Here is a 23,188-nt window from a genome sequence, read left to right as displayed (position 1 = left end):
GTCTGCAAATGAAGTGGAGGGGGCTGGGCAGTGACAGTGCTTATTCGAGATGAGAGACGTTTGGTCCAGTGTCCTGTCAGGAAAGAACTGATATGGGCAAGACAGGCATAGATGGAAGGGGCAGCTTTCTTGTGGGCCCTGGGGAGGTTAGGAAGGGAATGGGGAGGGCAGAGCCCTCCTGGAAGGCCTAATAACTTCTTTCCCCTTGGGTAGCACTCACAGCTATGGGGCCATGGGGGTACCAGCCCAAGGAGCATGAAGTTGACTCTTGCAGCCACTGCTGGGGATTGGACTTTTTTTTTTAAAGACGTATTTCTGTTTTATTTCCAGATTCTCCAGTAAGCAAATAAATACAGTTGGAGAAGGGGTAGGGATTGCTATAAATTAGAAATAAGCCCTGTGGTGAGGCAGTGGGCACTCAACACCACCCAAGTTCTGCGGGCCCTCCTCAGTCAATGGCTCGGTTCAGGGACCATAAGGTACTGTGGTGATGTGTTCTCTAAGCTCACAGGTCAGTCACTTTGTTTTCCACCAGAGCAGCAACCTGCTGCAGGCGGCAGGCTAGCTGCATCTTCTGGCCCACGGGGTCCTCCTCCAAGGCACTGATGATCTGCCAGGGCAGAGGAGGGTATCCACCTGAGGCCCCACCCCTGTGATCATTGACCCGGGGCTGCCTAGGAGTTCAAGAAACACTGCTGGGGCCTCCCGGGAAATCCAGAGGAAAGTCAAGCCCATGACTCAACCTGGGCCCTTCCAGCCAAGGCTGGCATCCCTTCCTTCCCTCTGCCTGGATTAAGCCACCCCCAGGGACATTCTGTGAGCCTCTGTCTTGGCTTCACTTCATTCCAGGTACCTGCCTCCTCCCCTCCATGGTGTTCTGGGCCTCACCTGGTCATGATACCTGTGGATGTGGTTGTAGAGTTCCTGCAGAGCCTCCAGACAGTGGGAAACAGAGGTGTAGTTCTGGGGACAGCATGTAGCGGGCAGTGAGGCCTCAGCCCTGGTCTCAAGCCCCAAGGCTCTCCCCTTGCTCTGCCAATGAATCCCCCAAGATATGGAGGGCAGTGCCCCTGGGCCATGTCTCACCCCAGAAAGCTCAGCCAGAGCAGAGTTCATCTCCTGGTAGCTCACCGGAGGGCTCTGGCGAATGTCTGCGTAGTATCTGGAGAAGCGCACAGAGTTAGGGGCGGGCACCCTCCAGGGCCTCCCCCCAGCCGTAACGGCTTCGACACTTACTTCTCCACCATCTGCTTATAGCGAGGGATCTCCCGGGCATAGAGCAGTTTGTTCACTGGGGAATCCTTTTCAAGACAGAGGAAGGGCTAGGAGTGAGCAGGCGTGGGGACCCAACAGCACCCCTGCCTCTGCACAGGGCTCACTGCTCCATTCCACCCGGCTCAGGCTCTGCACAGGGCACCGTGGCTTCCCCCACAGGGTTTTCCTCTCCAGTCCCTGCCAGCTGGCGCTGGCTACTGCAACCTCACCCGGCCCACTTTATGCTCCGAGAGGGTACAGGAGTCGATGAAAGTCTGTGCAATGACGGCCAGGATGGCATCCACGTTGTCCGACACCCGCACGTCAAAGAGCAGTTGTGGGTTCTTCAAGGCATTCACCCAGAACCGCAGCAGGAGGCTGGGGACACAGGCCAGGTGTGGGGATGAGACCGGGTCACTGTGGCCTCCTCCTCCATGCACTGCAGCCCACCCTTTCCATGCAGATGTCACTGGAGCCATCCATGCAGGCAACCAGGGACCCCAGCCTTGCTCTTCTCTAGGAGCTGTCCTCATGGCCCAGGTGACCTTCCTGTGAGTCCATGCTGGGGGGTGAGGGGTTGTTGAAAATCAGGCTGGGTTCCTGTCTTGAACCTGCTGTCCTGTTCTGGGAATGTCCTTGTTCCTCTGGGATTCAATGGATCAGTAGCAATAAGTAGGGGGTCGACAGGAAAGGCACCTGTTTGTCTTCCAGATGTGCAGGGTCTCTGGGTCCTCAATGTCATGCTTTTCTGCCAGCTCATCCAGGAAGTCAAACAGGTACTTGACAGCAATGGGCACAGGCCGGTTCACGCTGAGAATGGCTTGGAAGGTGTCATCCACAAACTTCTGCAATGTACCCTGTAAGCAGGACAAGAGGGCCCTTCTGCCTTTCTAGGACCATTCCTGCTCCCAAGCCTCCCCTATGGCCTGGCTCCCCTGGCTACACTAACCTTCATGGACAGCAGGCGGGTGAGGTAGATTTCTGGGATGGCCTTGGCCCGGGCCCGTTCCCGTTCCCGTTCCCGGAGGCTGCTACGCCGTGCCTTGGCCCCTTCTGGCTCCTCGGTGGCCTTCACTAGGTGCCAGAGGCGCACCCCGCCATCGTCACCATCCTCCAGCATGGGAATGTCTAAGGGCATGGGAACCTGGCCTCAGTCCCATGCCCCTTCCCCCATCCTGCACTAGTGGCCTGGGAGGTGCCGTGTGCTCCCTGCTCAGCCTGACACCTCGTGGCTCTAGAACTTCCAGGCCTTGGCTCAACCTGGAGCTTTGGCTTGCCTGCTGAGCAGGTGGGGCAGGCAACCCAGGCAAGGGAGCTGACACGACCAGGACTCCTTCCTGCCCAGCTTTGGGCTCTGTGAACCTAGCCTAGTGTGGACTCCAGTCCCCTGGTGCTTCTGGGGCAGATAGGTGTGTCTGGGCCTGAGGAACTCACCTTCTCCTGAGGGGCAATTCTGAGCCAGGCTCTGGGAAACAGCGCCACCATTGTGCAGCTGAGGGATGAGCCCCACTGTTGCTCCATCTGGGACCTGGTGGGGAACAGGGAAGCAGAGTTTGGTCCCTTTACTGCCATCTGATTCCTAAGGCAGGGACCTGTCCCCTACTCCCAACCAACTTGCCCTGTCCCTGCCCACCCAGCACCTTGTAGTGCTGTAGAGTATTGAGTCTCTTCCAGTGGTTCTGAGTCACTGAGGTCAAGTCCTCGTCTGACAGGGTTAGGTGACCAGCCAGGCCTGAGCGCCACTCTGGGGAGACCCAGGGAAGCACATCAGCCCACAACATGTTTCCCATCTGTAGTAAGGCAGAGCTGAGTGGCTATATGTGGTGGAGGCAGTAGGGATGGGGGAGGTGGGGCTGTCTCTCTCACCAAGGTCTAGGGCATGCACTGAGGGCCTCTGGGAAAAGGGGGTGCCTTTGTAGACTTGGTCCAACACCTTCTCCTTGACTTGGGTGATGGTGTCCGTGTCAAGCACCCGGGCTGGCAAACGCTGCATCTCGCTGCTCCCTACTGCGGTGCCAGCCCCAGGGCCCACAAGCACCATCAGTGTCAAGGGCCGGAATTCCACATCCTCCCGCAGCAGGTGGCTGTCATTCAGGGTCCGTTTCGCCTTGCCTGTCACAGCATCCACAGGGCCCTTGTCCACCTGGTACTGGATGGCGCGAAAGAGCATGTACAGGGGCTCACCAGCCACTTCCTGCAACCATCAAGGTGGACCAGCATTGGCCACAGGGCCAGGATGCTCAGTGATGCCCAGCAGAGGGCATAGCAGGAATGAAAGGGGCCATCAGCACCCCAGAACAAGGATAGATGGACAGGTGGCTGCACTGGGGACCCCAGCCCTTTTCGCCTCTGCCTCTAATCTGGCCCTGGAAGGGGTTTGAGTCTTCCCCTTTCCAGAACTCCCTCTGGCTGGGCCTCACAGTAGGCCCACAGGACAGGGAGATAACTCTCATGACCCTCATTTGATGGCCCATCCTGAGTCCTGCACAAGGCCCCTGGGGAAAGTTAGGCACTGGTCAGAGAGGCTATAGGAAGGCAGCATCCCCCAAGAGCTGGGGGGCAGGAGAGTGCCATCAGGGCTGGGGGCAGGCTGCACAGTGACCCTCACCCTCAGGAAGGTATAGAGACAGATGGACAGCCAGTTGGTGAGCAGCTTCTCCACCATGGTCTCTGTCCTGTGGGGAGAAAGCCCCAGGTCTCCTATGAGAATGTCCTTCAACTCCTCTTCTAAATCCCTCCTGCCTCCACCACCCCAGGGCAGAGCCTGCCCAGGGTGGGGACAGATCACTAGTGAGCCCCTGTCCCTGCCACTATGCCCAGGTCAAGACCAACCTGCGTAGCATGAGCTTGGGGTTCTTGTGTACATAATGAGCCGCCAGGTCACCAAGCAGAGTCCTCATGATGTCGGTCAAGTACTCAAGCTTGCCATGCAGCACCAGGGACAGGAGCGAAGCTACGTGGCAGCGGTCCCTCTGGGAGAAGCCAGGCTGCTCCTCCAGGGTGTGGATGAGCTACGCAGGAAGCTGGTGTTCACTCTGGGAAGCCCCATGCATTCCTCCGCTTCTATGCTCACACCCCTCTCCCAGCCTGGCCTGGCCTGTCCCCAGCCCCACCTCTTTGCCCATAGAGGCCTTCTTCCCTGCCTGCCCCCAAGCACCCACGAGGCCCTCACTGTGAGGAGGAAGAGTTTGCTGTTGAGCAGGTTGGAGAGCTGCGTGAGGCCCTGGCGAACAGTGGCACGGCGGCCTTCTTCCTCAAGCCCCTCGAGTTCTGGAAGCAGTGGGCAGCCACCATGGCCAGGAAAGAAGGCGCGCTCAGCGAATGTGTGGTAGTCCAGGAAGGGGATCCCACTGGCCTCAAGGTCGCTGCTGAGGTCTGTCATCTCAGTCATCAGGTCTGTAGGCCAAGAGCCACCAAGATGTGGGCTCAGGCCCAGTGGGCCCTCTGCCCCCCCTTCCCTGCCCCCACACACCTGTGAACTCCTTGCGGCACTGGTCACCCACACCTGTCTCCAGGTTCTCCAGCTGCACCAGCACCTTCTGGTAGTCCCGCAGGGCCTGCTTGCTCTTGTGCCTGCAGCCAAGGGCCACGTGTCAACCACAGCCCTAGGCCAGGATAGCCATCGACCCAGGTCCTGCCACGGGGCATCCTTGCCAGCAATGAAGAGGGAAGTTTGTGCAGGTTTGTACAGGGGGAGAGCCCTCCTCACCTGTACATGAGGGTGAGGAGGAGCACAGCGGCGATCAGCACGGCAGCACCCATGCCCAGGCCCACCTGGGCCTCCACAGGGAAGGTAGACATGGTGGGCTCCGCTTCATACTGGACGGGGCCCAGGGCCAGGCGCACGTTGCCCATCTGTACCTGAGGGTGTGGGGGCAGTGCTCCTAAGCACGGGTCTGCAGCCTGCAGCCCACCCGCCTGGGGCGCATACTCACCACAAACTGCGGCAGGGCACTGGAGCTGTTGGTGGGCTGAGGGGCGTGTGGGGGTGGCTCACAGTACAGGTGGGTGAGCGTGAGCGTCTTCACCAGGCACTCACCATCGCCAATGTGCACACGTACCTCCTCTTTGCTGATTCCCAGGTTGAGGCCCTCGCCCTGGGACACATGCCAGGAACTTGAGCTGGTTGCTTGTACTGGGGGCCCTGAGCGCCCTGGGAATGCACAGCTGGGAGACGCTCACCTCCACATCCAGGATGTGACCCGGCTTGAGGCGATAGGGGCGGGCGAGTCCCTCACGGCTGAGCGGGGCCAGGCGGGGGTTGGGCTGGTACAGAAAGCTCTGGCCCCCACTGGCACTAGCAAAGTCCACCTGCACATTGTCCAGGGTGAAGAATACCCGCTTTGGGTGGGCCCCATCTGGTACAGCAGGGCTACGGCACAGGAGGAGGCCGGACGAGTTGACAGAGCAGATGGTGGAACACTGCGCGGCAGTTAGGGCCAGGAACACAGGAGGGTCAGTTAGGGTTCCCTTTTTCATTCCTATAGACATACTATTTGGCCCTGCCCCCCCCAGCCCCCAAGCAGGCCTGGGGACAGCCCTGTCACCAGCTGGTGTGGAGGGGCTCACCTGTAGCAAGCCTCCCCCAAGCTGGATACAAGTCTGGGGTTCTGCAGCAGGGGCTTCACAGCTCCTCCTTGGGTTCAGGTCCTGGGGCTGAGCCCCCAAAGCCTTTACCTCTGCTTCGGCCTCCAGCCACACGGACAACAGGGGCTGCCACACCACGTCCAGGCCTGTGCCCCGGACATGGATCAGCCGCCCGCCCCTGGGCCAAGATGGAAGTCAGAAGGGTGGGAGGTTGGTGGGTAGCCCTGCACAGCCCCAGCTCCCCAGCTCCCCTCTGGATCAGTCCACGGGCTGCTCCGTGGGCTGGCCAGGCTCCTCACCCCCGGAAGCTGACACTGGGCTCTGCTGCCACAAGCTGGGGGTTGGCAGTGTAGCGGAAGGGGCTGCTGAGTAGTTTGCGCTCAGCATGGCCAAAGACCACAAGGACCATTGCTTCTCCTGGTGTGGCCTGGGGCATGGTGCGGCACACGATGGTCTTAGGACACACCGGCTCCTGGCTGCAGGGAGTGCAGGAGGAATTGTTATCTTGGGCTCTCACTGTTACCTTTCATCCCCAGCCCTGACCCAGCTCCCAGTGATAGGCCCACTTTGCCTCGCATAACAAGGGTAGAGACCACCGAGGCAAAAATAGTACTGCTTCTCTTAGAATTTGATGGTGGCCTTGAATCCACTGCCCCCACTATATAGGAGGGGACACCCACAGGGCATATCCCCACTTGGCAGCAGCCAGGCCTGGGCTAGGAGGCAAGCAACCTCTAGACCTGGTGGGCAGCAGGGTAGATACTTACATGGGACAGGGTTGGCCACCCACAAAGGCAGTGATGTTGCCTCCTGTCTGGAGGTGCTGCCCATGGATGGTGAGCTGGGTGCCTCCTGCTTGAGGGCCCCACCGGGGACTCAGGCTCAGCAGGACAGGATCCTGGGGAACAGAGCAGACTGCAGTAGGCATGGCAGTCTGGCCTGGTGCTTCCTTACCTGGTGCCCATCCCTGAGGTCCTAGGGCTTTGTGGTACAGGCCCAATTCTTGGTTTCTCAAGTGTCAGGGGCTACAGCTAACCATGCCCTCCTTTCATAAGCACAGTTCTGGCTTCTGTAGCTCCTCATTTTCCAGCTTTCCTTCAATCTGCTGCTGCCCCAAGTCTCTCTTCACCATCAGTATTTCCCCTTGGGACTAACTTGCATCCTGAGTTAAACCTCAAGATCCAATTGCCTTCTCGAGGTGCTTTGTGTGCCAAGCATAACTCCTGGTCCTGACCCACCCCTGCCTCCTACTGTTAGCATTCTGGGATACCTGACCCAGAAATGCCCTCCTAGATGCCCAGCGTTCAGGCTAGCACCTGAAGGTGTCCCCACACTCCTCTGTCCTGTGCTCCTGCAGGGAGCCAGGCCCACAAGTTCTGATAGCTCTGTGCCAACTCTGGCCCAGCTGCCCACCACATTTGCTCCTGAAGCCCAGTGCCCTCCTGGACAGCTGCCAATGGCTATGTCCTTGCTCTCTTGCCACTGTCCCCAGCTTCCTCTCCACTGAGATCATGTACTTTCCCTTCTGAACACACAGCAGTGCTTCTTGCGACCCTTGAATCCAGTTTGATGTCCCCACCTAGCTGTCTGGCCGCCCTTCCCACTGTCCTACATTACACCACCCTGAGGTAGACACTGACCTGGTAGGTGAAGTGCTGGATTGAGATGCCTGGTGGCCGACTCTTAATGGCCACTTGGACCGGCCCAGTCGTGCCATTAGGGGCAGGAGATGTCACACACACAATCCTGATGAGCAAGGTCCAGTAGTGCCTCAGGGCCCCCAGCGGAGCCTTGGGCAACTGCCAGCCACCTCCTGGAGCCCCCTCCTGCTCACTCTCCCTCACCCACTTGCTTTCCTTTTGTACACATACCCAGGACCCCCATTTCTTGATGGCAAGCCTCCCTTCTCTCTGGGTGGCTGGTTTCTGAAGGCCTACCCTGGACGGCCTCCCCACCCACTTCTGCCTGCCAGGCGCCTCACCGGGTAGAGGTACGGTAGAGAGCGGGGTCGGGGCTGCAGGGCTGGCCGGCCACACTCACAGCATCTTGCACATCAGCAAAGGCCCGACCCAGGTTGGAGCCCAGAATGGTGAGGGCCAAGCCACCCTCTGGGGGGCCAGTCAGAGGCTCAATCTATATCAGGGAAGGATGGCAGATGGGGCACTCCAATCTCACAGCTCACTCTGCAGCGGGGGTGCCCAGCCAACCAGCTGGACTGTGGCTAGGCCCGGCTGTTAGATTGGGGGCCTGAGGCAGTCAGTCTGAACTGAGGGGAGGTAGGACAGTGAGGGGCAGGGGAGAAGTGGGAGACTGGGCCATGGAGGAGGGTGGTGAGCAAGGGCCCTGATGGGGAATGGCTCACCATATAAATGCTGGGCATGGGACACAGCAGCTCCACAGCTCCTGGTGGGCACAGGGGCCCATAACGACAGGTAGGCTGACCATCACCACACCACAGGCAGCCCAGGCTCCCGTTGGCTGCCTGGCAGTGGCTACAGTCAGGGTGGCCCACAGCACAGTCATACAGGATCACTAGGAAAGGCCAGGCATGCGCTGAGGTAGCACTGTTGTGCTGCATCCCCCGCCCCCTCCTGCCCTGCTACCCCCGAGCTCACCATGAAGAGCATGGGCATTGTCCAGCCGCTGGACCTCGCCCCTAGTGACGTAGATGGGCACTGGGAGCTCTCGCTGGGACATGGAGGGGTGGAACTGTGGGTGGAGTGCAGGGTCAGAGTTGACCCCCACTTGGGGCAACCCCACCTCCCACCTCCCCTAGGGTACTCCCTAGAATGGGTGAGCCTGTTCCCTGCCTTTCCCACCAGGGTGCTCAGGGACAGACTACAAGCACTATGTTCCTGCCACATGCTCAGGGCCTGGCACAGAACAGACTGTCATGAGTGACAACAGGATGAAGAAGGACTCGGGAAACCGGGGGGTGGGCAAGAGGGCTACAGAAGGTGCCCAGCAATAGGTGAGGCTGGGGGGAGCCACCCACCTGCTGGGCCTGGCAGTGAATGAGGCCGGTGTCTGCAGCTGTCTCCTCCAGGGAGGCCGGCAGCTTCTGCAATGCTCCAGGCAACTCCAGCCAGCAGTGGTAGGCGGCAGACAGGCCCTGGGGGGCATGCTGTCAGCCCCCTGGACAGTGTCAAAACCCCCCATAGTCTCCAGCCCCTGCCCTCCTGACAACTTACTCGGAAATACTGAAGGTTCTGCACGTGCAGGGCCAAATGGCTCTCCCAGCCCACAGGTACCAAGTGGGGACCTGCCAGCCCCACCACCTGGGGGCAAGCCTCCGGTCCATGCCCCTGGATGTCCATCTGGGGAAAGAAGAACCCTCAGCCCTTCAGAGCTGCAGGAGCCCACCCCTGGGCAGCTCTGCCTCTGTTTGCAGTGCCCGCAGGGGTGTTCATAGGGGGCTGAGTATATGAAGGGAGTCCTGGTCGGGTACACCCACCTCCTGGGCACTGTAGACTGTCCTCTCACCCTCTGGGCACTGTTCCCCGTGTACACAGTGGCTGCTTTGGGGGCACCAGTGGCACCGCCAAAGGCTGCTCACACAGGCATGACACCTGCAGGGACAGGGGTCTGCTCAGGCTGGGTGCCATCTCAGGGTGCCACCCCTACCCAGCAGGAGCCAGGCCAAGGAACTCACGGGGCAGCCACCTCCAAGGCCTGGACAGCACTGCAGTCGTAGAAGGAGAAGTTGGTGGCAGCCACGGCCACATCTTCAAACATCAGGGCCAGGGGCAAGGTGATGTGGTCTAGAGGGATAGTGGTGGTAGAGCAGGGCACATGGCTCCTGTCCCCTTCAGTTCCCACAGGTCCCCTACCCAGGGGCCCCCTTACCTGTGCCTGGAGGGTTAAGAGGCACCTGGTCTTGGGGAGGGGTGACACAGGCCACATGGGGCCCTTCCACATGAGCCAAGCTATCATAGTCCCCAAAAGCACAGTGGAAATATTCATCCACAGCCAGGGTGGGCAGCCGGGGGACAGACAATGTGACCTGGAACACATGAGAGGGAAACAGGGCAATGCAGCTGGGCAAGGGGAGGGTGGTAAGCAGGTAAGATACGCTCTTGAGGGCAGGAACAGAGGCTGCTGGGAGGCAGCCAGGGGCACCCCCTACACACAGGCAGTGGCAGTCGGTGGGAACTTTACCTGGCCCTGCTCCTGGCGTGAGTGGTGGGCTGGCAGCAGGCTCTGGATGTGGAGGCAGCGACTGTCCTCCTCGTAGCTCCATAGCCACTGGTTCGGCTGGGCTGCCCGCCTGCACTGGCTCTTCCGGGTGCACCTGCGGGGCAGGGGCCCATCATCTCATTGTGTGGGTTTCAGGCTCCCTGGGGGATTGGGAGGCTGGCCCAGCTGGAGCATTGTGAGCAGGGGTAGTGAGGGGACAGTGCTGAGAGGAGTGGGCCAACCTTGGAGGTTTCACAGCCAAGGCGCGGGCTTTAGCTTTTTTGGGGGAGTGGGGATTGAACTCAGGGGTGCTTAACCACTAAGCCACATCCCCCACTTTTTTTTAAATTTAGAGACAGGGGTCTCACTGAGTTGCTTTGTGCCTTACTTTTGCTGAGGCAGGCTTTGAACTCACAATCTTCCTGCCTCAGCCTTCTGAGCGGCTGGGATTAGAGGCATGTGCACCACCACACCTGACAAGCTTTGGCTCTTGACTGTGAGAGAGGGACCTGCTACTGGGTTGCTGTGTGGAGCTTTGGCTGGGGGGGGACTTGAAGTGGGTCAGGGGACACCATCAGCTGGGCAGGGGTCCTGGGAGTGGTGGCAGATGCCTGGACCCAGGGTGGGGCTGCTAGAAGTGAGAAGTGGATAGGTTAGGCAATGTCAGGCAGCCGATGCCATGGAGATTCATAGCTTGGTGGGATGGGGCAGGGTTGAGGAGCTCAGCAACAGCCAGGGTTGGTACTTGAGCAAGTACGGCTGGACTCTTGGCACACCTAGAGCTGCTCTGCTTGTACATGTTGGTACAAGCCAGGGCACATGACCACACTCACCTGCCCTGTAGGATGCACCAGCCACATAGTGGGTCCCGGGCCTGGAGGCAGCTGGTGCAATTGGGGAACTGAGGGCAGGCTGCCACGGGTACCTTGTTAACCTAGATGAGCAGCGAGGGAGAAAAATGGTGGTTGTGGAGACATGGGCCATGTGGACCTGGCCCCAGATCTTGGGACAGTCCTCACCTGTTGGGCAGTCAGGACATAGAGGTGGCCACCATTGCTGTCCACCAGCAGGTCTGGGCTGATGGGTGAGCCAGGAGGCCCCACTTGCTGGGAGTGATACACTTGGCCTTGGGAGCTGTTGAGAAAGACCTGGGCAGGGGCACAAAGATAGGGCTGAGCCATCAGCTCTCCAGATGGCCATATGTTCACTGTTCGGGGTACATGCTCTCCTCCGAGCAGGGACTCCATTTCAGGAACATAAAGTCTCAGAGGTGGAGGGTTCTGGAGGTTTCCCTGAGCCATTGGCAGAAGAGGCTCCCGGACAGGCCACAAGGCTGGACCCAGCCTGGCAGTGTGTGGGCTGCACTAGGGCACCCCCCTTGGTCAGGCTCTCACCTTATGTAGCTGGCCTTGGGTGTCCCCCAGGAAGGCTATCATATGCCCATCTGCCTGGAGGGCTGCTATAGCGCTGATGGGATGTCCAAGCTGTAGCAGAGGCTGCGCCTCCAGGGGCTGGCGGCCAGCAATGGGGCTGGGGGTATGCTCATCGCCACAGGGGTATGACTCAGGGGAGTCCTAGACAAGTAAGGAGTGGAAATCAGCTCCAAGGAGAGGCCCAGAAAGACAGCATATGATGCCCAGGCAGCCAGTGTGGGGAGCTGGGAGAGACATGGGGACAGAGTGACCAGGGCTGGGGGGCTGGAAGGCTGGGTCACCAAGCCCAATGACATGACAAGCTTGCCCCACAGAGCCACGCCCCTCCCTCTGTTGACATCCCCTCGCCAAGAGGTCAGCCAGCTGCTTCTCACTGGAGACACCTGGCCCCATGTCATGGAAGGAGGGCTGCCTGGTAGACAAGCAAGCAAGGTGCAGAGGAAGAAGGCAGGACATTCTGTCAGAATTTGGGGCCAGGTCCTGGCCACTCACAGCAGGCAGGGTGACACAGCGGGATGTGACACCATACTCCACGGTGGCTTCCTCCATGCCGCTGGGTCCTCGACCACCTGCCGTATAGCAAAGTCGCCGGGCCTGCTCCATGCTCCCATCCAGCTCAGCCAGGGGAAAGGCACACAAGGCCGCCTGGGCCCCCCTTGAGCCTGTGGCAAATGCCCCTAACAAGGTGCCCGGGGCGAGGAAGGCAGCCTGAATGAGGCCCTGGCCCCGGCAGGCAAGGGGCACTTCCACGTAGGAGTAAAGGTTGGCATCCCCCAGGCAGATGCGGGCCACATAGGAGCGGTACTCGGCCTGGGCTCGGGCCCCACGGCGGCGGAAGATGAAGTAGGCAGAGTGGGTGTCAGCAAAGGCCCCCACGTAGCTGTTGTTGTAGTCAGAAAAGTCACCCACCACCAGGCGGCCCAGGCCCTCACTGGAGAAGGGCTGTGGCCCAGCCAGCTGGCGTACTGTCAGGGGTGGCACCCCGGCCGACAGTTTGCCTGCCAGGCCTCTAGCCACCAGCAGAAGGTCCCGGCCTGGCAAGGGCACCACCAGGCCCACTGTGGCCACTCCTGGAGTGTTGGCAGCCACAAATTGCCCATCACCGGGGTCCTCAGCCTGGTACAGCACCTCGGTCACATCCCCAAGGCGCCGCTTCTCACATACACCCTGCCTCACCTGCCCACAGGCCACCAACTCCTGGGCCCTGCTGCTCACCAACAAGAGCTGGTTGGCATTATCAGTAAGCCGGGCCTGCGGACACTCAGCCGGGTCACGGAAAGGCACGCAGTCAGGACTGTCGATGACAGGGCCCGTGACAGCCACAGCCTCAAGCTGCAGTTCTAGGCTGAGCTGGAAGAGGCGGTTCACTGCGCCCACATAGAGCGAGCCCTGGCCAGGTGCCAGTGCCAGGTGGTTGAAGGTGGTGTTGGGTGCAGAGAAGTGATGGGCCCCTGTCAAGGGCAGTGGTGTTGGGGACAGTAGCAGCAGCAGGAGATGGAGGTAGTAGGAAGGCCAGGCAGCCATTCCAGGAACCTGGGGGAGAGCAAGGCGATGTGAGAGCTGGTGGGAGGGAGTCCCCGATACCCCACTCCCCAACAGGCAAAAGCCAGGGCAGAAGGAGCAGGAGGAGATGAGGCAGAGATGGGACCAGAGAGGAAGGCAGGGTGGAGACTAGAGAAGAGAGAGGTTCACAGCCTGGGAGCACCCAGGAGGCAGACAGGGACAAGAGAGATAGAAAGGCGGAGAAGGGAGAGGAGAAAGAAAGAGAGAAAGAGGGGGCACAGAGAAAGGAGCCAGAGAGAGGACAGAAAGAGGGACAAAGAAAGTGTCCAAGAGCTGGAGAAAAAGACTGGGGCGGGGGCGGGGGCACATGCCTGCACGTGCACATGCGCACAGGCAAGGGAAGAATTCTTTCGTCTTCTACTTTATATTCATCTACACTGTAGACTGGGGGCACATCCTGAGAAGCCACAAGAGCATGACCAGAGGGACTCTGAGTGACAGAGGGTGGAGAGGAAAAGAGGGGAGGAGCATGAGAGAAGGAAGACGGGTGGAAGCCACACAGCAGGGTGACCCTGCACCAGCCATCCAGACAAGGGAGTTGGCACAGGGACAAGAGCAGTGTCACCACATGACCAGGGGAGATACCCATGGTACAAGGAATAGGGAGTCCCTCACTAGCCGGGAGAGAGTGAGCCAGGAAAGATGGAGGAAGCCAGGCAGCCACCTGCTAAAACACGGCCAGACACGGCCCACCTGCCCCATGCCAGAGCTGTACCACAGAGGACGTTAGACCACCTCAGGGTAGTCAGAGTAGGGGTAAAGGGAAGGTGCAGGGTCACCAGGGGCAGGAAGAGGCAACACAGGATGGAGGGCTGGATGGAGGCCTGCCCCTGCAGCCAGGGTCTTTGCAGCCTGACACCAGAAGGGTCCTCAGTGTGGGAGTGCTGATGAGGAAGACAGCCCCAGTGAGAAGGTGGGGCAGAAAGACAGCTGGACTGAAGGGGTGGAGGGAGAGGGAGGGGAGCCTTACCCAAGGTACCTCAGAGTGTGCCTGGAAGGGACCTTGAGTCTGAGCCCCTGAGGGCAAGGGTGGTGCCCCAACACTCCAAAGGAGGCACCGGAGTGAAGCTCATGCCCACGAGCTGTTGGCAGCAGCCAGTGCCCAGCAGCCTCCAGCAGACCAGCCACGCCAAGCAGACCCCTGGGAAGGGGCCAGGAGCTGCCAGTAGGCCCTGAATTGAACTGGGGTCTGCATGGCTGGACATGTGGGCACATGCCAGCCAGGAGCCACCCAATGCCACTCAGGCCTAGGGTCAAGCCTCAGGAAGGCCCTGGAGTCCCTTATCTCAGGAATACAGGCGGAAAGGGACAGACATTTCCTTTAGATCCTGGGTGTGTCTGCGGTAATGTCTGGTGTGTGGAGGAGACACAGGACATTAGAGTCCCACGCCGAAGCTTCCCTGTGTCCTGACCCTGGCCTGGGCTATTTTACCTCACCCTGCCCCTTCAGGGACATCTTTGGGGATGTGGGGCCCAGGTACTTACCACCAGCAAGGAGTGAAGCAGTGGGGTCTCCTGAGCAGCGTGCCACATCTCTTCAGTTCAGCTGCCCTGGGGCATTGATGATGGGCACAAGATGGATGTGGAGGGCATTGTCCTGAGTGGGAGGGAGACAGTTGAGGCTCAGCCCCATTCATGCCGGCCCTGGGGAAGGAAGGGGGCGGGGGATGGGGGGGACCAAGGGCCTGGCGACCGGGCTCCACCACAGCTGGCAGCTTTGTCAATAGTGGCCGAGCTAAGGCAGCCCTGCCTCCACCCCAACAATGCCTCCTCTGTCCAGAGGGCCAGGCCAGGGACCCACTATCTGGTGCTTTTACCCCCACCCGGGCTGTTCTGGCCAGGGGGCTCCCTACCACTCCCCGCCTCCAGGGAGAGACACCCCCTTGAATCTGGGGACAAAGGGACAGGGTTTTCCTCCAGCCAGTCCTCCCCATCTGACCCACAACTTTTCTGCCAGCCCAGGGTGCCCCACCTTGAGTTCCCCTGGATCCCTGTGAAGGGCATGAGGTGGACTTCAGAGCCCCCATGACAGAGTCAGAGGCACTGAACCCCTGTAAATGCCAGTCTTGGCCTCAGTAGCCTTGGTGCCTGGCTGAAGTGCCAGTCTGGGTCCTCAATGCCTGCCTTTGTTCAGGCTGGGGGCAGAGGAGACGCTGACAAAGGCATCCCATGCAGAGGACCTTCTCCCCCTCCCCCACTCAGCCCTGCCCCAGAGGCCTGGCAAAGTCGTGCCAGGTACAGCATGGTGGGGAGTACCAGTAGAGGATGCTGCATAAGAGGAGGCTGATGCAAAAAGGACCCACAGGAGGGGGCTGAGGCCCTCTGCCACAGGGAGCCAACCCTGACCTTCAGACAGGCAGTTGGCTGCTGACTGCTCACTCCCCTCCAGGGAATCATCCTCTATGCATGGGGTGGGGAAGGGAGGGACAGCTGGCTCCCCTGTCACCCCAGAAGGGCACTCCAGGGCCATTAGTCTCACTGCCCATGGTGCAGGGCAGGTGCGCTCTGACTGGGGTCCCTGCCTCCTTCATAAGGCACAGCACAGTAAGTGGCAACAGCTTGCTGCCACCTGGCTGAACCGGTTGGGTGGCTGTGGGTGCAGGGAGCCAGGAAGGCACCTTTCTTACCCTGCGCTGTGCCCTGGGTTGGCACCAGCTTTCCCACTTGGGGTCAACATCGCTGGTCCCCCACCTCCTAGCTCCAGCACCCTACATATCCTCAGACATCAGGAGGTGTCTTTGCTGGCTGGGCTACTGCTTAAAGGCCTTTGTCTGACCCCAGCTAGCCAGCCCTACACACTCTGGCTTCTCCCAGCCTTAGCATATCTCAAGGTGGTGTCCCTCAGCCCAGAGCCCCCTGTACCCCACACCCACCCACACCAGCCACATTCTTCCCTACCTGTATAAGCCACCGGCAGGCTGAGGAGCAGCTGGCAGTAGCAGGAGTGTGTCCTAGCAGAGTCCCAGCCTCCCTCCCCACAATGCAATCACACCCAGCATAACTCGTCCTGGCGGGCCCTGCCAGGCAGCCCAGCCTCTCCCTGCCCGCCCCTTTGCCTGATGGCACAGGGCAGGGCACTGCTACCCTTTGCTGGCCTCCACAGGTGCAGAAAAGGGGCCTGCTGCAGGCACCAGGCTGGAGCAGGCGAGAACAGGGGTGCTCTCCTACTGAGTCATATCCTCAGCCCTTTTTTGAATTTTTATCTTTAAACTTAGGTCTTGCTAAGACAGGGTCTTGCTAAATTGCCCAGGCTGCCTTGAACTTGTGATCTTCCTGCTTCAGCCTCCTGAGTTCTTGGGATTACAGGCTTCAGCCACCATATCTGGCTTTCCTTCTTAATTTGTGGGCATTCTTTCCATATTCTAGATACCAATCCTTGAGCTGTATGTCCTGCTTCAGCCTCCTGAGCTGTCGAGATTACAGGCTTTAATTCATTTAGAAGGAATATGTTTGTACATGGTGAGAGGTAGGCATGTAGCTTCATCTTTTCTCAAAGGGACAATTGTCCCACTTTGGAGTCACTTCTTTTTCTTCTCCTTTTCCTCCTCCTTGCTTGTCCTCTCTCCTTTTGTTGTTCTTCCTCATCTCTCAAAATCATCTTGTTTATTCTAGGCTTTTTAGAATGTTTTTGTTTCATTTTTTGGTTTTGTTTTGTTTTTGTACTGGGGATCAAACCCAGAGCGTTCTATCACTGAGCTACACCCCCAGTCTTTTTATTTACTTTCATTTCAAGACAGGCCACCATTAAGTTGGTGAAGCTAGCCTCAAACTTGCCATCCTCCTGCCTCAACCTCCCAAGTATCTGGGATTACAGGTGTGCACCACTGTGCCCAGTCTGCTTTTAATCCACATTCTGACTGTATGTTGCCATATACCAGCTATTGTATAGTAGCAACTATTGTATATTCATTTCATATTATATAGCCTTATAAACCTGTTATTAACTCTAAGAATTGTCTGGATTCCCTTTGTGGATTCTTCTTGGTTTTCTGCTTGCATATCATATCATCTGCGAGTAATGACTATTTTCCTTCTTCTTCTCCAGTCCTTTTCATTTTAATTTCTTTTTCTTGTCTTACTTCCTCATATAATATAATGTTGAATAGAAGCAAAAAATTATTGTCAATGTTTTATTATTAAGTATGATGAACGCTGGGGTTGTGGCTTAGCGGTAAAAGCACTCACCTAGCACGTGCGAGGCCCTGGGTTTGATCCTCGGCACCACATATAAATAAATAAAATAAAGTTAAAAAAGAATTTTTAAAAAAGTATGATGTTTGCAGGGGTGTTTGGTAGATATCTTTATGAAACTTAGGAAGTTCCCTTCCACTCCTCATTTGATATATGTTGAATTTTTATAAACTGTCTTTTCTGAATACATTGAGAGGACCACAGGATTTCCCCCTCTTATCTGTTAACATGATAAATTATAATAATTAATTTTCCATTTTTTGGCACTGGGGATTGAACCCAGGGGTGCTTAACTACTTCCCCAAATTAAAAACTACTTATTAATTTTGTGACAGGGTCTTGCTAAGTTGCTTAGGACCTTTCGAAGTGGCTGAGGCTGGCTTTGAACTTGTAATCCTCTGACCTCAGCCTCCGAGTCACTGGGATTATAAGCATGCACCACTATACCTGACACATTGATTTTCTAATGTTAAACCACCTTGTATTTTCTAGGCTAAACTCTAGTTTGTCATGTTTTTTTTTTCATGCATGATTTTGAATTGGTGTGTTTAATATCCTTGTATCAAACTCATCTATATTTGGTTTCAAGACATAAAGTGATTTGGGGGAGTACTTCAGCTTTTCCCTGGAACAATATATCAGCTACCCTTGTTTCTGTCGTTTCCTGGCCCTCTCACCATAGATTTTATTTATTTAACAGAAAAATAAGCTTTATTTTAATATAAGTATACATTATCCCAAAATGTTCATTTGTAATCTTTATACTTACATGGCAACAAAACATATAAATAAGCTATTAAAAATAAATTTATAAATCAGGGGAGAAATAAGAAATTCTTAGAAAAAATGAGAACAGAGATACTTAGAAATTTTTTTTTTAAAGAGAGAGAGAGAATTTTAATATTTATTTTTAAGTTTTCGGCGGACACAACATCTTTGTATGTGGTGCTGAGGATCGAACCCAGGCCGCACGCATGCCAGGCGAGCACGCTACCGCTGCCACATCCCCAGCCCCAGGAATTGTTAGAAATAAATGAAAATAGAGATATCAAAATCTTTGGGATACTATGAAAGTGGTTCTAGCAGGAAAGGTTTTGTGTGTTTTGGTACCAGGGTCTGAACCCAGGGACACTTAATCACTGAGCCACATCTCCAGGACTTTTTATTTTTTATTTTGAGACAGGGTCTCACTAAGTTCTTAGGGTATTGCTAAGTGGCTGAGGCTGGCTTTGAACTTGAGATCTTCCTGCCTCAGTCTTTCTAGTGGCTGGGATTACAGGTGTGCATCACCACATCTGGCTGAGGAAAATTTATAGCACTGAGTATCTACATAATCTGTTATACCTCAAGGCTCTAGAAAAGCAAAAATAAGCTAATTCCAAAACCTGTAGAAGACAAGAAATCAGAGCTGAATTAATAAAATTGAGGATAAAAAAACAATACAAAGGATCAATGCAATAAAGAACCATCTTTAAAAAGATAAAAAAGATTGATAAATTGATAAATCTTTAGCCAAACTAGACCAAAAGAGACAGAAGGCCTAAATGAACAAAATTAGAGATGAAAAAGGGATATTTTATTTTTCCTAAACTACTGATCTAATTTATTTTTTCCTTCTCTTCTTCTTCTTCTCCTTCTCCTTCTTTTCTTTCTGTCATACTGGGGATTGAACCGAAGGGCACTAAACCACTGAGCCACATCTGCATTCCTTTTATTTATTTATTTATTTGAATTAGGGTCTCATTAAATTGCTAAGGGCCTTGCTAAATTGCTGAGGCTGGCCTTGAACTTGCAGTCCTCCTGTTGGAACTTCCAAAGTAGCTGGGATCACAGGTGTGCAGCACCACACCCAGCCTGATGTAATTACTTTAATAATTATGGGATAGGATAGTTCAGGTTTTCTATTCTTTATCAAGTCAAAATTTTTAATGTGGTAAAACCCACATAACAATTACCATCTTCACCACTTTGAATTGTGTGGTTCAGTAATAAGTCAACTCACATTCTTGCTGTGAAACAGATCCCCAGGACTTTTCATCAGTTCAGTAAATATGTAACTCTATACCCACTAAATAATTCCCATGTTTCCCTTCCCCTCAGTCTCTGGTAACCACTATTTTCCTTTCTGTCTTTATGAATCTCATGATTGTATGTGCTTCATGTATGTGAAACCACACAAAATTTGTCAATTTCTTTCTGACTTCTTTCCCTTAGTATAAAGTCCTCAAGTTCCAACCACGTTGTAACATGTGACAGGATATTTAAGGAAGGATAACATTCAGTTGTACCTATGGACCACATTTTGTCATCCACTCATCTGCCAACAGACGTTTAAGTGCCTTCCACCATAATGCTGCTATGTTCGTGGATGTGCAAATATTCCTGCTTTTGATTGTTTTGGATATCCACCCAGCAGTGGGGTTGCTGGACCATATGCTAGTTCTACTTTTGATATTTTGAGGAAGCTCCATACTGTTTTCCATAGCAGTTGCACTACTTTCCAAACCCACCAATGGCATGCAGGTTTCAATTTCTCCCCATCCTCCCCAATACTTATTATTCGCTGTATTTTTACAACTACAAATTAGGGAAAAGACAGTTTTGTTTTGTTTTGTTTTGTTTTTTACAAGTGATATTGGAAAAACTGGATAGTTCCATCTAAAAGACTGAAGTTGGACCCTTACCTTACACTATAGACAAAACTTAACTAAAAATGAATAGAAGAGCTTCTTCTCTGGAAAAACACCAAATGGCGGATGACGCCGGTGCAGCGGGAGGTCCCGGAGGTCCCAGAGGTCCCGGGGGCCCCAGAATGGATGGCCACGGCGGCTTCCGCGGAGGCTTCGGCAGCGGTCTCCGAGGCCGCAGCCGGGCTGTGGACGGGGCCGAGGCCGTGGGGCTCGTGGAGGCAAGGCCGAAGACAAGGAGTGGATCCTGGTCACCAAGCTGGGCCACCTGGTCAAGGACATGAAGATCAAGTCTCTGGAGGAGATCTATCTCTTCTCTTTGCCCATCAAGGAGTCTGAGATCATTGACTTTTCCTGGGGGCATCACTCAAGGATGAGATTTTGAAGATCATGCCTGTACAGAAACAGACTCTGTTGGCCAGCGGACCAGATTCAAGGCATTTGTAGCTATTGGGGACTACAATGGTCATGTTGGACTGGGAGTAAAATGCTCCAAGGAGGTAGCAACTGCTATCCGAGGGGCCATCATCCTGGCCAAGCTCTCCATCGTTCCTGTGCGGAGAGGCTATTGGGGGAACAAGATTGGCAAGCCTCACACTGTCCCTTGCAAGGTAACAGAACGTTGTGGTTCTGTGCTGGTATGGCTCATCCCTGCCCCCAGAGGTACTGGCATTGTCTCAGCTCCTGTACCCAAGAAGCTACTGACGATGGCTGGTATTGATGACTGCTACACTTCTGCCAGGGGCTGCACTGCCACCTTGGGCAATTTTGCCAAGGCCACCTTCGATGCCATCTCCAAGACATACAGCTATTTGACCCCTGATCTCTGGAAAGAGACTGTGTTCACCAAGTCTCCTTATCAGGAATTCACTGACCATCTTGTGAAAACCCATACCAGAGTCTCTGTACAGAGGACCCAGGCTCCAGCTGTGGCTATGACATAGGGTTTTTATACAAAAATAATAATAAAGTGAATGAAACCCCCCCAAAAAATGAATAGAAGAGTTGGGTATGGTGGTGCACCCCTCTAATCTCAGCGGCTCAGGAGGCTGAGGCAGGAGGATTGCAAATTCAAGGTCAGCCTCAGCAACTTAGCAAGGCTCTCAGTAATTTAGTGAGACCCTGTCTCAAAATAAATAAATAAATACATACATACATACATACATACATACATACAAACATACACATGCACACAAAGGGACTGGGAATGTGGCTCAGTGGTAGAGCATTTCTGCGTTCAATTCCTGGTACCAAAGATAAAATGAAATAAAATACCTAAATGTAAGACCTAAAACTGTGAAATTCCTTGAAGAAAACAGGGGGATACTTTGTAACATTGGACTTGGTAATACTTTCTTGGATGTGGTACCAAAATCATAGTTAATCAAAGCAAAAACAGATATGTGGGGCTACATCACACTTAAGAAATTTTCTGTGTCAAAGGACACATGAGAGCAAAAAGGTAATGTACAGAATAAGATATTTGCAGCTCATATATCCAAGAAGAGGTTAACATCTTAAATATATAAATAACTCCTACAACTCAACCTCAAAAACTCAAATAATTTGATTAAAGAACAGGCAAGGGACTTGGATAGACATCCAAAGATGATATGCAAGTGGCAGACAAGCATGTGAAAAGATGTTTGACATTCTGGGAGTGGTGGTACACACCTGTAATCCAAACGATTAAGGAGGCTGAGAGAACAGTATAGCAAGTTGAGGCCAGCTCCAACAACTTAGTGATACTCTGTCTCAAAATAAAAAATAAAAAAAAGGACTGGGAATGTAGCTCAATGGTAGGGTGTTTGCTAGCATGGGTGAGGCACTGAGATCAACTTTAAACATTATTATTAACTGTATTCACCATGCTGTCCAATAGATCTCTACAATTTATTCAACTTGCCCCCTTTTATCTTTATCTTTTTATTCCCCAACCCACTCCAAGCCACGCCCCTAGTAACCACCATTCTACTCTGCTTCTAGGAGTTTGCCTTTTTTTCAGTTCCACATGTAAGTGTGAATGTGTGGTATTGTCTTTCTGTGCCTGGCTTATTTCTTTCAGTTAATGTCCTCCATGTTCTTGCAAATGACAGGGTTTCCCCCCTTTTAAGGCTAACTAGTATTCCATTGTGTATATATGCTACATTCCTCTATCCATTCATGTGTTAATGAACACTTAGGTTGATTCTATATCTTGGCTGTTGCAAATAATGCCTCATAATAGGATCATGTTATCTCAAGTGGAGACAGTTGTATTTCTTTTTCTTGCTTAATTCCTCTAGCTAGAATTTCCAGAATTATGTTCAATAGACTTGGCAAGGGTGGATGTCCTTGCCTTGTTCCTGACCTTGGAGGTCACTATTTTCCCCATTGAGTATGATATTAGCATATGATGCCATATATGGCCTTTAATATGTTGAGGTATATTCTTTCTATATCCGATTTATTGAGATTTTAAATTTTTATCATGAAAGGATGTCAAATTTTATCAAAAGTCTCTTCTGCATTTATTGAGATATCATATGATTTTGGCCCTTCCTTCTGCTAATTTGACCTATCACATTTGTTGATTCACATATGTTGAATCATTCTTACAATCCCAGGGATAAATTCGACTTTCAGTGTGCTGTTGAATCTGTTTTGTTAGAATTTTGTGGTGGATTTTTGCACCTATGTTCCTCAGGGATGTTGGCCTGTAGTTGTTGGGAGCTGCTCTGGACGGGAGCTATGTACACACCTTTAAGTCCTGAGTAAAGAGGTACTGAACAGGTATTGCACTCTGCAATACAACTTGGACTTTGCCTCCGCTTGCATAAAGAGGTGCAGCTCCAGGAGTGGGCATCACATGATGGGGTTGGATTACACCCATTTGTTTGTTATAACCCTACCCCTTGCCTCATTTGAATGGCTTCTTCCCATTAAAACCCAGGTTCAAGGCGTGCTCCTTCTCTTTCTTGCTTGCCTTGCCCCCCTTGTGGGAGCTGTGGCTGAGGAGCAGTCACTGAACCCAAAGAAAAGGTACTTCCTGTTTCTGTGTCTTTATTTAGTCCCCAGATTCACTTGGAGTGACCTTGACTGGTTTAGTCGTGTGTTGCAACATGTAGTTTTCTTTCCTTGTTGTGTCCTATCTGGCTTTGGGTAATGCTGGTCTAATAAAATGAGTTTGGAAATGTTCCCTCCTCTTCAGTTTTAAATGTCTGGCCAAGTCATGGACTTTTTTTTTTTGCTAGGAAGTTTTGGGTTCAATCCCCTTTCTCGTTATTGGTCTGTTCAGTCTGGGTGGGAATTTATCCA

General features: G+C 54.0%; 1 protein-coding gene and 1 pseudogene across 1 annotated transcript; one reads left to right on the top strand and one right to left on the bottom strand.

Annotated features, from left to right (window-relative positions):
- Positions 1-281: 281 nt before the first annotated feature.
- Positions 282-12,742, bottom strand: Plxnb3 (plexin B3). The gene is made up of 35 exons (XM_027921717.2): positions 12,666-12,742; positions 11,943-12,019; positions 11,412-11,591; positions 11,037-11,165; positions 10,851-10,951; positions 10,000-10,132; positions 9,688-9,844; positions 9,494-9,602; positions 9,296-9,410; positions 9,033-9,158; positions 8,837-8,953; positions 8,457-8,550; positions 8,204-8,373; positions 7,823-7,974; positions 7,482-7,587; positions 6,609-6,739; positions 6,141-6,317; positions 5,824-6,019; positions 5,437-5,676; positions 5,190-5,351; positions 4,964-5,115; positions 4,727-4,827; positions 4,427-4,650; positions 4,087-4,265; positions 3,863-3,929; positions 3,121-3,448; positions 2,895-2,998; positions 2,689-2,782; positions 2,204-2,382; positions 1,951-2,111; positions 1,485-1,632; positions 1,237-1,301; positions 1,087-1,162; positions 889-963; positions 282-610 (listed from the first exon to the last, which is right to left on the bottom strand). Exons 2-35 carry the CDS (start codon positions 11,997-11,999, stop codon positions 506-508), a joined length of 4,710 nt encoding a protein of 1,569 aa, XP_027777518.2. The 5' UTR covers positions 12,000-12,019; positions 12,666-12,742; the 3' UTR covers positions 282-505.
- A 7,211-nt stretch (positions 12,743-19,953) lies between these two features.
- On the top strand, positions 19,954-20,851 carry LOC114080158 (small ribosomal subunit protein uS5 pseudogene; annotated as a pseudogene).
- Positions 20,852-23,188: the final 2,337 nt, after the last annotated feature.

This window comes from Marmota flaviventris, chromosome X (genome assembly GCF_047511675.1).
Source record: "Marmota flaviventris isolate mMarFla1 chromosome X, mMarFla1.hap1, whole genome shotgun sequence".
Taxonomy (NCBI): Eukaryota; Metazoa; Chordata; class Mammalia; order Rodentia; family Sciuridae; genus Marmota; species Marmota flaviventris.
The sequence above is the reverse complement of the archived record's forward strand: the minus strand, read 5'-3'. Positions and strand labels throughout refer to the sequence as shown.

Bases quoted from the DNA above. Each gene is read 5' to 3' on its own strand.
- Plxnb3 (XM_027921717.2), bottom strand. From the start codon at position 11,999: ATGGAGGAAGCCACCGTGGAGTATGGTGTCACATCCCGCTGTGTCACC. The intron at 8,551-8,836 runs GTGGGTGGCTCC...CTCCACCCACAG, and splicing joins TTCACTGCCAGGCCCAGCAG to TTCCACCCCTCCATGTCCCA. The intron at 964-1,086 runs GTGAGACATGGC...TGCTGTCCCCAG, and splicing joins CTCTGGCTGAGCTTTCTGGG to AACTACACCTCTGTTTCCCA.